Here is a 14,171-nt window from a genome sequence, read left to right as displayed (position 1 = left end):
AGGATGAGTAATGTACAAGTCTTCTCACAGTTTAGTGCATGCTGTAAGGTCCCTGACTGAGAATGTCTTTATTTAACCAGGTAAGACATGAGAACACATTCTCTTTTACAATAATGACCTGACCAAGGCCTTTAGGCTATAGAACACATCTAGTTTGTACAATTTGGGAGTTTTCACATCTAGAGAAAAGAGAAGCCTCACATTCATTTTCCAATGGGCTAATGAGTGCAGGAAGTTAAGGGCGTAGGAGCTAATGAGCAGTGAAGATTATTCACCTGAGCATACTAGAACATTCACATTTTTATTGAGGAAGTGACACCTTTCATATGATGTCCTATGATAGGTGGAGCTAGCAATCTGAGAACTCAAATGTTAGTGCATGAGGATGACAGATACAGAAAATGCCCTTTTCTAGATCAAATGTTTTGTAATCATACAAAACTCAAGAACACTTGTATTGTTGTTTGCATAAGGTTCAGTTTTGAAGGGAATTGAGAAGTCAAATACAAGAAATAAAGTTGTTGTGTCTGAGGCCTCTATCAGTGTTGATCTAATGCTACTAACAAAAACTCAATCTATTGCACTGGCACAATTCTCTTCACAGCCTCTAAAACATCTTCATTCTCCACTTTGTTGCCAAACTCCTTCTCCCTGTGCTCCAAAAGAATACCCTGAGGAAAAAAGACAACATTAATTTAAAAAGGGACATACATAATACCAAACAAGCTCACAACAATGCTGCTTTCTGTCCATTCGTTTTCATTAAATCATGTTTGTATCCATATTGTCCTGATTACTAAGGAGTTGATAACAGATAAAGTGGTTGTGCCCGGTATGTGTTGGCAGTTTGAGTCTAACAGCTCCAATCAATGATTCCCAGCTGTGGCTGAGCCCAGATGCACAGCCCTGTGTGTGGTGTGGTACCTGATTCCCCGCTCCGATGACAAACACGCCTCCCAGGACAAAGCCCTCCCCCAGCATGTTGCCCTGGTAACCGGCCTTCCAGGCCCGCATCAAGTTCTGCCACACCCCCTGACGGATGAAGCCCAGCCCCCCCATCTTCCTCTGTAGTGGGCCGTAGAAGCGATGCTGCAACGGACACGAGCAAATCAATCAATCCTTGGAGAAAATAAAACTCAAAACAAAGTCAGGCACAGACCATGGGCATATTATATCTACACCAGAGCATGTGAGCGAAGTTGAGCGGTTGCAAATTCCGCTCCTTGTCCTTTCCAACTGCCGCTCCGCACTCACAAATATTTATTTTTTTAAAGCCGCTCCAATCATTAAAAATCACAATTTAACCAACACCCATATATTTTTGTGACTACCTGGACCTAATATTTGGTTTTGAAGTATTGAAACCAAACCATATGGATCTGAAAGAAATGTATTTGAATAAACATGAAAAGGTGAATGTATGAAGCGCACATTTCAAATAGGCTACATGTCATATTAAACATCATATAAACACTAAATAGGTGAGGAGCCAGACAGGCAGCCTAAGATGGAACGAAAATAAATTATTTAAGCTTTATTATTTCAAGGCTATAACCTTCTGACACAAAAGTCTGATAGGGACATAAAGCGCTCAGCATATAAACATATACTATTGTATTCAATCATTATAGTCTAAATTGCGCATATAGGCTGTGACTTACTTGGAATTAAATATAAATTTAACATAAAAAATGACTTAGCGCCTTTGAATTCATTTTTAGAAACATGAGTTTGGCCCGTCTGTGGCAGAGGCTCATGCGATGGTGCCTGGAGAGCCGGCCGGCAGCGGAGAATATCCTCTCTACACTTGACGAGCCACTGGGGATGCTAGACACTCTTTTGGCCACCCTTGCCAGGCTGGACAAAGATGCAGACTTGTTTTTCCATTTTTCTATAGGTAGGCCTAAAAAAGGTTTTTAGGCAAAATAACCCATTCAAAACAGAAAGCTCCTTGAATGGGAGAATATTCCAAAAATCAATTATAGCCAATTGTATAGATAATAGAACAAACATTGAATAAAATGTTTGAGATATGATTTTTAGTTTATAAATACTATGCTACAATGACACACTTCGTTATCTACCCAACTCGTTCCTTTCTTTTAGCATGTGCACATAGTAAGTATACCATCATGCTTTCGGGACACGTGTCTTTTCAGATTCCACAATGATTTTTAGGACACTAAATCACTGCACTTGCCCTTGATCCTCATTTTTGTAAATCAGTTTCTTTCTGAAAATATTTAGCAAATGCCATGACAGTAGCTAAACCAAGGGGCTGCACACAAGTAGACTACAAATGCATGCTGGGCAGGGCATGCCCTGAGCTCGTGAAGTGAGTGCTACTGGAACGAAATTGGAGCAGGCAAGAAGGCTTGAAGCTCCAGCCTTTAGGAACCTCGCTTCCTCGCTCCGCTCACATACCCTGATCTACAAATGGTTCAGTACCTCTCCTTCATGGCAGGCCTATGTAGTGATCTATTCAAACATGTTCACAGTTCTTTCAGGCCAGTGCAGATGAAGGAAAGGAGGAGAGGAAGCGTTTGTTAAACTATTGAGATGCACCCATAGAGCGTCAGGTCAGTCTCACCTTCACGTCTACATAGATGTCCCCAGCAAAGTACGGTCGGAAGTCCTGGATCTCTGTGCCGATGTTCTCCTTCACCACGGCAACCAGAGGGACACCAAGCTCCTCAAGCTGGGTTTTCAGAGAGGACAGCTCAGAGGCCTCCTACACACACAATTAGTACAATTCGAAATAAGAGGATGGGGCCTTGTTTACTTGGAATTTAGGCCTGCAGATGTATCCTAATGCATACAGTGGAATCTACATAACATATGGTGTGGAATACAGATTTGAATTAAGACCATCTCCGAAATAATTAAAAAAGCTGACTACACTGTAAAGTATCAGTATCATCACTACTTCACCTCTCTGCACAAAAATCATCCGGGCCGTCGTACAGCCATGACTACTGCTCCTGTCTTCTCCCACAGAGTTTTGGCCTTCATGGTCTTCTCATCTACAGCACACACACAGTACATACATTAGACAGAGCACATACAGTTGAAGTCGGAAGTTTACATACACTTAGGTTGGAGTCATTAAAACTCGTTTTTCAACCACTCCACAAATTTCTTCTTAACAAACTATAGTTTTGCCAAGTCGGTTAGGACATCTACTTTGTGCATGACACAAGTCATTTTTCCAACAATTGTTTACAGACAAATTATTTCACTGTATCACATTCCAGTGGGTCAGAAGTTTACATACACTAAGTTGACTGTGCCTTTAAACAGCTTAGAAAATTCCAGAAAATGATGTCATGGCTTTAGAAGCTTCTGAAAAGCTAAATGACATAATTTGAGTCAATTGGAGATGTACCTGTGGATGTATTTCAAGGCCTACCTTCAAACTCAGTGCCTCTTTGCTTGACATCATGGGAAAATCTAAAGAAATCAGCCAAGACCTCAGAAAAAAATGTTTGACCTCCACAAGTCTGGTTCATCCTTGGGAGCTATTTCCAAACGCCTGAAGGTACCACGTTCATCTGTACAAACAATAGTACGCAAGTATAAACACCATGGGACCACGCAGCCGTCATACCTCTCAGGAAGGAGACGCGTTCTGTCTCCTAGGGATTAACGTACTTTGGTGCGAATAGTGCAAATCAATCCCAGAACAACAGCAAAGGACCTTGTGAAGATGCTGGAGGAAACAGGTACAAAAGTATCTATATCCACAGTAAAACGAGTCCTATATCGTCATAACCTGAAAGGCCGCTCAGCAAGGAAGAAGCCACTGCTCCAAAACCGCCATAAAAAAGCCAGACTACGGTTTGCAACTGCACATGGGGACAAAGATTGTATTTTTTGGAGAAATGTCCTCTGGTCTGATGAAACAAAAATAGAACTGTTTGGCCATAATGACCATCGTTATGTTTGGAGGAAAAAGGGGAAGGCTTGCAAGCTGAAGAACACCATCCCAAATGTGAAGCACGGGGGTGGCAGCATCATGTTGTGGGGGTGCCTTTCTGCAGGAGGGACTGGTGCACTTCACAAAATAGATGGCATCATGAGGAGGGAAATTCTGTGGATATTTTGAAGCCACATCTCAAGACATCAGTCAGGAAGTTAAAGCTTGGTCGCAAATGGGTCTTCCAAATGGACAATGACCCCAAGCATACTTCCAAAGTTGTGGCAAAATGGCTTATTAAGGACAACAAAGTCAAGGTATTGGAGTGGCCATCACAAAGCCCTGACCTCAATCCCAATGAACATTTGTGGGCAGAACTGAAAAAGCATGTGCGAGCAAGAGGCTACAAACCTGACTCAGTTACACTAGCTCTGTCAGGAGGAATGGGCCAAAATTCACCCAACTTATTGTGGGAAGCTTGTGGAAGGCTACCCGAAACGTTTGACCCAAGTTAAACAATTTAAAGGCAATGCTACCAAATACTAATTGAGTGTATGTAAACTTCTGACCCACTGTGAATGTGATGAAAGAAATAAAACCTGAAATAAATAATTCTCTCTACTATTATTCTGACATTTCACATTCTTAAAATAAAGTGGTGATCCTAACTGACCTAAGACAGGGAATTGTTACTAGGATTAAATGTCAGGAATTGTGAAAAACTGAGTTTAAACGTATTGGCTAAAGTGTATGTAAACTTCCGATTTCAACTGTACATTAAATACCTCTGGGCCCTAACGTATGGCCCAGAGTTTTCCCTGACTACATAACCAAGAAGAACTCCAAGCCTGCAGTGTTACATGTACAGTGTCATCAGAAATTATTCACAACCCTCTGACTTTTTCAACATTTGTTGTGTTAAAGTATTGATTAAAATTGATTTGTCATTTTTTGTTAACGATCTACACAAAATATTCTGTAATGTCAAAGTGGAAGAAAAATTATAACATTTAAAAAAAAAACTTTGAAAAATACATCACTAATATCTGGATTAGATAAGAGTTCAACCCCCTGCGTCAATACATGTTAGAGTCACCTTTGGCAGCGATTACAGAGTATTTCTGGGTACATTTTCCACCCCTGAATTGTGCAACATTTGCCCATTATTATTTTCTAAATTCATCAAGTTCTGTCAAGTTGGTTGTTTATCATTGCTAGACAAACATTTTCAGGTCTTGCCATAGATTTTCAACTAGATTTGTCAAAACTGTAACTCAGCCATTCAGGAACATTCACTCTCTTCTTGGTAAGCAACACCAGTGTAGATTTGGCCTTGTGTTTTAGGTTATTGTCCTGCTGAAAAGTGAATTCATCTCCCAGTGTCTAGTGGAAAGCAGACTGAATCAGGTTTTCCTCTAGGATTTTTCCTGTGCTTAGCTCCATTCTGTTAGCTCCATTCTGCTGATTACAAGCATATCCGTAACATGATGCAGCCACCACTATGCTTGAAAATATGGAGAGTGGTACTCAGTAATGTGTTGATTTGGACTTGCCCCAAATATAACACTTTTCATTCAGGACAAAAAGTGTATTGCTTTGCCACATGTTTTGTAGTTTACTTTAGTGCCTTGCTGCAAAACGACACATGTTTTGGACTATTTTAATTCTGTAATTCTGTTAATATTATGGAATAACTACAAAGTTGAATACTTATTGACTCAAGAAATTTCAGCTTTTCATTTTTCAATCATTTGTAAACATTTAAAAAAACATTATTCCACTCATATTATGGGGTATTGTGTGTAGGCCAGTGACAAGGAAATATCTTAAACTCTAGCTGTAACACAACAAAATGTGGAAAAAGTTATGGGGTGTGAATGCTTTCTTAAGGTACTGTATAAAGACTGGGTTAAACTATGGATAAATGTACTTAGTAAGGAGAGCGTAACAGTTTTACATCATGTTCCCTCTTTACATTAAGCCCTTATTACATGCGGAGGGAAAATTGCATAGGATAGGCTAGCTCATAATGGTCTGCATTTAAAGACTGCTTTTCACTGGGGGTTCTCAAAGCGTTTTGCGGGAGTTATATAGCCTACCATGTATGGGCGAGGATTTAGCTTGTGGACAGTACAGCACGTCTTACCCACATTACAATAACCTATATAGGATAATACAAAGATTGAGGCTTTCACTTGGGATGCAAGTTTAAATTGTTTGTGAACATATGGACTGAAATATATATATATTTTTATGAATTCATCAATGTAAATGACTAGCTCTGCCGATGTCGAGGAAGGAAGCTGGTTTTAGCCTTGCACCGTGACGTCACCTTTCCTGAGACAAAGTAACTTTGACTGACCATCAAGGGTTAAGGTTTGGAAAACGGTTTAAATTGTTTGTCATGTCGTTGGTCTAAATTCATGGCCTGTGCAATGCTTCTATGTGGTGGTAGAATAGGAGAACCTGGGCCCTCGTACCGTCTCCAGTGGAGTGGAGGTCTGCGTCCTCCAGGTATTCCAACGAGGCCTGGGTAGCCTTGGTCAGACACAGGTCAGTATTAGCCAGGAAGATCCCTGCGATGGCTGCTCCTAAGGCCCCCAGACCCAGAGACCAAATCCCCATCTCAAACAGTTCCACCTCGAAGACAGAGGACAACACTGCAGACAAAGACAGGAGAAGACATAGACAAACATGATTATCAGAGTCGATTTACAAAATATATTGTTCTTAGGAAAGAAGCAACTGAGAGGAATCAGACCTAGAGAAGTGAGGGGGCCACACTCTGGTTGGCCACACTTACGATTTCTCGTTTAGTCAGTTCATGGGACTTTACCGTTAGTAACTAGGTTTCCATCCAGTAAGCGACAGATTTTCATGCAAATACTCGAAAATCTGCATAAAAACTAAATGTGCATTTTCTCACCAGAAATCTGTTTCCATCAAATTGACTTGTTGCGGATAAAAAGCTGTGTGTGATGACATAGTGCACATAAAAATAACTTTTGCTGTTAAATTCCCATATACTGAATAAAAAATACAAGTAAAAAAAATTGTGTTGTATAGTGAATGTGCCCACTCTGGTCTTTCCACATGCGCTTTAGCCAACAACTAGGCTACTTAAACGATGAAATTATTAGGGACAAAAGAGCGAGATTGCTTGGCTTCCATTTTGACAAACAAAAACATTGATCATCATGTCACCAGAATAAGACTCAATATTTGTTGGAAAGAAGCATCAAGCTAATCACCTTTCACTACCCTGTGAAGATCCTCCTAATTTACAGTACCAGTCAAAACCCTCATTCAAGGATTTTTTGTTCTTTTTAGTATTTTCTACATTGTAGAATAATAGTGACGACATCGAAACTATGAAATAACACATATGGAATCATGTTGTAACCAAAAAAGGTGTTAAAAAAATTAAAATGGCCACCCTTGCCTTCAAGACTGTTCATAGTTTATGTTTTCACTATTATTCTACAATGTAGAAAAAGGGTCACTGATCTAGGCCGTAATAATAACTGGGAGACAAGTCAAGGGATGTTTACATTATGTGTCTCTAGAGAGATATAATGTAATGCTCCTTGCCTGATTTGGGCTTGTTAGTGTCAGGGCTGGATGAGTCTGTGCTGAGGTAAAAGGCAGCAGTGTGGATTCTCAGAGAGAGGAGTCTGGCTGTAGGGGTGGTAGAGGGCTGGCTGTTGTGAGTGATGATGACGACCCCCCCCCCCCCCCCCCAGAGGCAGTGCAGAGTCTGAGATAGCCCTTGGCACTTGGGGCTGTAGCTTAGGGCCTAAACATTTGGCCATTGTGACTATGTAAAAACACAGCCTACCAGAGCTCACACACACTCTCTGACTAATACAACTCACCCTCAGCCATTCTCTGTAAAGACAACTAAAAAACAGAAGCCTTTACCGTGAGCGTCAAATTATTTGCGTTTGAAAGATGGCATGGGGTGCACATACCAATGACTGTTAGGAAGCAGTGACTGAGGTTCCAACAGTAGGCTAAAGACGTCTTTATTCTCTTTTCAGAGACAGTCTGGGGACATGTAGTTTAAATGTGTATTGTTGACAAAAAAAGGAAAAAGTTGTTTCATTGTGTGTGTAAAACTCTCACTCTCGTCAGTGTTGTCTGGGTGAGGCAAGCGATATCAATTACTGTGAAGTTGAAGGTGTGTCCTAACTAGAGGTCGGCTGATTAATTATGGCCGATTTCAAGTTTTCATAACAATCTGTAATCGGCCTTTTTGAACGCCGATTAAATTGCAATACATGTGGAGACTGCGTGACAGGCTGACCGCCTGTTACGTGAGTGCAGCATCAAAAGGACCTTGTGGCTGCAAGGAGCCAAGGTAAGTTGCTAGCTAGCATTAAACTTATATTATAAAAAATATTTAATCTTCACATAATCACTAGTTAACTACACATGGTTGATATTACTAGGTTAACTAGCTTGTCCTGCGTTGCATATAATCAAAGCGGTGCCTGTTAAAATTTGCCATCGAATCACAGTCTTCTTCAACTTCACCAAACAGGTGATGATTTAACAAAAGCGCATTCGAGAAAAAAGCACAATCGTTGCACAAATGTACCTAACCATAAACATCAATGCCTTTCTTAAAATCAATACACAGAAGTGTATTTTTTTTAACCTGCATATTTAGTTAAAATAAATGCATGTTAGCAGGCAATATTAACTAGGGAAATTGTGTCACTTCTCTTGCATTCAGTGCAAGCAGAGTCAGGGTATATGCAGCAGTTTGGGCCGCCTGGCTCGTTGTGAACTGTGTGTTGACCATTTCTTCCTAACAAAGACCATAATTAATTTGCCAGAATTTTACATAATTATGACATAACATTGAAGGTTGTACAATGTAACAGGAATATTTAGACTTAGGGATGCCACCCGTTAGATAAAATACGTAACGGTTCCGTACTTCACTGAAAGAATAAACGTGTTTTCAAAATGATAGTTTCTTGATTTTACCATATTAAAAGACCAAAAGCTTGTATTTCTGTGTGTTTATTATAATTAAGTCTATGATTTGATATTTGATAGAGCAGTCTGACTGAGCGGTGGTAGGCAGCAGGCTCGTAAGCATTCATTCAAACAGCACTTTACAGCGTTTGCCAGCGACTCTTAGCAATGCTTGAGGCACAGTGCTGTTTATGACTTCAAGCCTATCAACTCCTGAGATTAGGCTGGCAATACTAAAGTGCCTATAAAAACATCCAATAGGCAAAGGTATATGAAATACAAATGGTATAGAGAGAAATAGTCGACGCGTCATAATTCCTATAACTACAACCTAAAACTTCTTAACTGGGAATATTGAAGACTCATGTTAAAAGGAACCACCAGCTTTCATATGTTCTCATGTTCTGAGCAAGGAAGTTAAACGTTAGCTTTTTTACATGGCACATATTGCACTTTTACTTTCTTCTCCAACACTGGTGTTTTTGCATTATAAAAACAAAATTGAACATATTTCATTATTTATTTGAGACGAAATTGATTTTATTTATGTATTATATTAAGTTAAAATAAAAAAGTGTTCATTGTTCATTCAGTATTGTTGTAATTGTCATTATTACAAATATATACACTGCTCAAAAAAATAAAGGGAACACTAAAATAACATCCTAGATCTGAATGAAGGAAATAATCTTATTAAATACTTTTTTCTTTACATAGTTGAATGTGCTGACAACAAAATCACACAAAAATAATCAATGGAAATCCAATTTATCAACCCATGGAGGTCTGGATTTGGAGTCACACTCAAAATTAAAGTGGAAAACCACACTACAGGCTGATCCAACTTTGATGCAATGTCCTTAACCTGTTGGGGCTAGGGGGCAGTATTGACACGGCCGGATAAAAAACGTACCCGATTTAATCTGGTTATTACTACTGCCCAGAAACTAGAATATGCATATAATTATTGGCTTTGGATAGAAAACACCCTAAAGTTTCTAAAACTGTTTGAATGGTGTCTGTGAGTATAACAGAACTCATATGGCAGGCAAAAACCTGAGAAGATTCCTTACAGGAAGTGCCCTCTCTGACCATTCCTTGAGCTTCTTCTCTCTGTTTATTGAAGACTGAGGATCTTTGCTGTAACGTGACACTTCCTACGGCTCCCATAGGCTCTCAGAGCCCGGGAAAAAGCTGAATGATATCGAGGCAGCCCCAGGCTGAAACACATTTGCGCTTTTGGCAAGTGGCCGATCAGAGGACAATGAGCTTAGGCGCGTGCACGAGAATATTGCAAAATGTGCTTTCACCGAAAAGCTATTTTAAAATCGGCCATATCGAGTGCATAGAGGAGGTCTGTATCTATAATTCTTAAAATAATTGTTATGCTTTTTGTGAACGTTTATCGTGAGTAATTTAGTAAATTTTTTGTAAATTCACCGGATATGCTAGTTCTGAACGTCACATGCTAATGTAAAAAGCTGGTTTTTGATATAAATATGAACTTGATTGAAGAAAACATGCATGTATTGTATAACATAATGTCCTAGGGTTGTCATCTGATGAAGATCATCAAAGGTTAGTGCTGCATTTAGCTGTCTTCTGGGTTTATGTGACATTATATGCTAGCTTGAAAAATGGGTAGTCTGATTATTTCTGGCTGGGTACTCTGCTGACATAATCTAATGTTTTGCTTTCGTTGTAAAGCCTTTTTGAAATCGGACAGTTTGGTTAGATTAACGAGAGTCTTGTCTTTAAAATGGTGTAAAATAGTCATATGTTTGAGAAATTGAAGTAATAGCATTTCTAAGGTATTTGAATAACGCGCCACAGGATTCCACTGGCTGTTACGTAGGTAGGACGATTTCATCCCGCCGACCCTAGAGAGGTTAAAACAAGTCAAAATTAGGCTCAGTAGTGTGTGTGGCCTCCACGTGCCTGTATGACCTCCCTACAACACCTGGGCATGCTCCTGGACAGTCTGTGGTGCAACGTGGCGTTGGTGGATGGAGTGAGACATGATGTCCCAGATGTGCTCAATTGGATTCAGGTCTGGGGAACGGGCGGGCCAGTCCATAGCATCAATGCCTTCCTCTTGCAGGAACTGCTGACACACTCCAGCCACATGAGGTCTAGCATTGTCTTGCATTAGGAGAAACCCAGGGCCAACCGCACCAGCATATGGTCTCACAAGGGGTCTGAGGATCTCATCTCGGTACCTAATGGCAGTCAGGCTACCTCTGGCGAGCACATGGAGGGCTGTGCGGCCCCCCAAAGAAATGCCACCCCACACCATGACTGACCCACCGCCAAACCGGTCATGCTGGAGGATGTTGCAGGCAGCAGAACGTTCTCCACGGCGTCTCCAGACTCTGTCACATGTGCTCAGTGTGAACCTGCTTTCATCTGTGAAGAGCACAGGGCGCCAGTGGCGAATTTGCCAATCTTGGTGTTCTCTGGCAAATGCCAAACGTCCTGCACGGTGTTGGGCTGTAAGCACAACCCCCACCTGTGGACGTCGGGCCCTCATACCACCTTCATGGAGTCTGTTTCTGACCGTTTGAGTAGACACGCACATTTGTGGCCTGCTGGAGGTCATTTTGCAGGGCTCTGGCAGTGCTCCTCCTTGCACAAAGGCGGAGGTAGCGGTCCTGCTGCTGGGTTGTTGCCCTCCTACGGCCTCCTCCACGTCTCTTGATGTACTGGCCTGTCTCCTGGTAGCGCCTCCATGCTCTGGACATTACGCTGACAGACACAGCAAACCTTCTTGCCACAGCTCGCATTGATGTGCCATCCTGGATGAGCTGCACTACCTGAGCCACTTGTGCGGGTTGTAGACTCCGTCTCATGCTACCACTAGAGTGAAAGCACCGCCAGCAATCAAAACATCAGCCAGGAAGCATAGGAACTGAGAAGTGGTCTGTGGTCACCACCTGCAGAACCACTCCTTTATTGGGGGTGTCTTGCTAATTGCCTATAATTTCCACCTGTTGTCCATTCCATTTGCACAACAGCATGTGAAATGTATTGTCAATCAGTGTTGCTTCCTAAGTGGACAGTTTGATTTCACAGAAGTGTGATTGACTTGGAGTTACATTGTGTTGTTTAAGTGTTCCCTTTATTTTTTTGAGCAGTGTATATATATAAAAAAAAATAATAATAAAAAAAATAAAACAGACATTTTTTTTTTTTAAATAAACAAATATATATATATATATATATATATATATATATATATATATATATATATATATATATATATATATATATATATATATATATATATATATATATATATATATATATATATATATATATATATATATATAATTATTATTATTATTTTTTTTTTTTTTAAATCATCCGATTAATAGGTATCAGCTTTTTTTGGTCCTCCAATAATCGGTATTGGTGTTGAAAAATCATAATCGGTCGACCTCTAGTCCTAACTGAGCATATTTCAGTTGCTCCTAGATGCTGATCTAAGCTCAGTGTTGCAATGATTAATGGAGGGTAAACTGATCCTAGAACTGTGGCTATAGGCCACATCAAACCACAGTGTTATGGCAGCTCAAATTTCATTAGGCGTTGTCAAATGAATGACAGCAAACCTGCTCGTCTACTTTCCATTTCCTCAAAATTAAACTGATACATGACTTATGCAGGATAAGTAAACAAACCATGTGAGCTGCTCAGTTTGTTACTTTTTATCTTAAGTAGACTATCAAACTGTACTGTACTAGTCACAGTATGTGGTTATACAGTTATGCGTGACGCACACACTTCAACACACACACACACACACACACACACACACACACACTAATGCCTCAGACCACAGCTAACATGGCTAATCCCCTTTCCCCTTGTATAAGCAAGATGGGCCATAACATACAATGTTACAAGCAGTAGGCTACACAACAATAAATCATCAGTATAGTCAATTGAGCATAGTTATTAGTATATGAAACCAGACTACACAAAACCTTCAAGTACGGTCATTATTTTTAAACTCATTTCATTTTCAAACATCGATTCATATATCAATCACCCACTTAAGGTTTGCACTCACTCGAGAAATGCCCCTCAACTTCAGCTCATTCAATCCCAGATAGGTACTCTGTTCTGCACTTCATTGCGACTTGACAGTCTTAACTACTGCAATGTGACTTTAACTTCTCAGAGAGGACAAAGGACTAAACCCTAATGATAACAGCAGCCAATAAAGATTACCTGACAGCTGTCATGAACTGGACTTGAGTGGATTCCTTGTATACCATGTAGATAGACAGTGAAAAGGAATGTTTACATTGTATAAATCAGTAGTTAAGCTTACAGTGACTGAGTGGAGAAACGGATTGTTATTGACAATGAAAATGAGGACATAGGGCCTATTGCTAGCATGACAAAGATGAAATGTCAAGTTTGCTAGTTACAGATCTAAATATTGACTGAATTCTGTACCTTCTTGTCTTACAGCTTATTTCAAACGGAGTGGCATTTTTTTATTAGGCTTTTCATGCAAACCCTATCAAGACAATTTTGCAGAGCTCAACTCATACCATGCAATTTGGCATAGTTAGCTAACGTTAGCTAGCCTATTTATAATGATAAAGCAACCTTGAGGATGCACTACAGACAATCATGTTGAGTGGAAAGTAGTATTATAAAGTGAGCTTTACTAGCTAACTAAATTACAGTATGCTATTCTTTGATTTATGCATTAAATAGGCCAAGTAACGTTAGAAGTCAGTAATAGCAATGACACTGTTGTTTGTTGACTTCACATGTGGCCATCTTACTACTAGCTGGCTATCTGAGTTAGCTAAACTAGCAAGCTAGATTTTGGCTGCATGATGACATTTGCAAGTTAGCTTGCTAATTTAAATACTATGGGGCTGAATGCTCGCAACAACATGTTTAACAATATTTTTTATAATGTATGTAAAAAGGTATGATACTCACAAATATTGCGTTGACGGAGAAGAGTGCAGTAGAAACGTCTCAGTTCAAATTATCACAATTTGCGGTAGGCGCATCAGTCGAAACAGATACATGGATTAGTCATTGCAGGGAAAACTAATCGCACAAGATAACATGGACTATTGGTATAAATCAACTAATCAACCTTATTTTTTAACAGTAAAAACAGATTGACCTAGGTAAAACCGAATAAAAAATTAAGATATATAATATATAAAGATATGTGTAGGTCAAAAAATATAAAATAAAGACAACCATTTTATTAGGTGGAACATTTTGTTTATTT

The 14,171-nt window shown here is 39.8% G+C and overlaps 1 protein-coding gene across 1 annotated transcript; it reads right to left on the bottom strand.

Annotated features, from left to right (window-relative positions):
* Nucleotides 1–514: 514 nt before the first annotated feature.
* Nucleotides 515–13,944, bottom strand: selu (selenoprotein U). Its single transcript, NM_001193547.1, is given in 6 exon segments — nt 515–671; nt 925–1,089; nt 2,591–2,731; nt 2,932–3,023; nt 6,397–6,576; nt 13,868–13,944. Coding segments are annotated over 5 exon segments (639 nt in total). The 5' UTR covers nt 6,542–6,576; nt 13,868–13,944; the 3' UTR covers nt 515–575.
* Between the last annotated feature and the right edge of the window lie 227 nt (nt 13,945–14,171).

The sequence above is a fragment of the Salmo salar genome, chromosome 01 (assembly GCF_965601325.2).
Source record: "Salmo salar chromosome 01, fSalSal1, whole genome shotgun sequence".
Classification (NCBI taxonomy): Eukaryota; Metazoa; Chordata; class Actinopteri; order Salmoniformes; family Salmonidae; genus Salmo; species Salmo salar.
The sequence above is the reverse complement of the archived record's forward strand: the minus strand, read 5'-3'. Positions and strand labels throughout refer to the sequence as shown.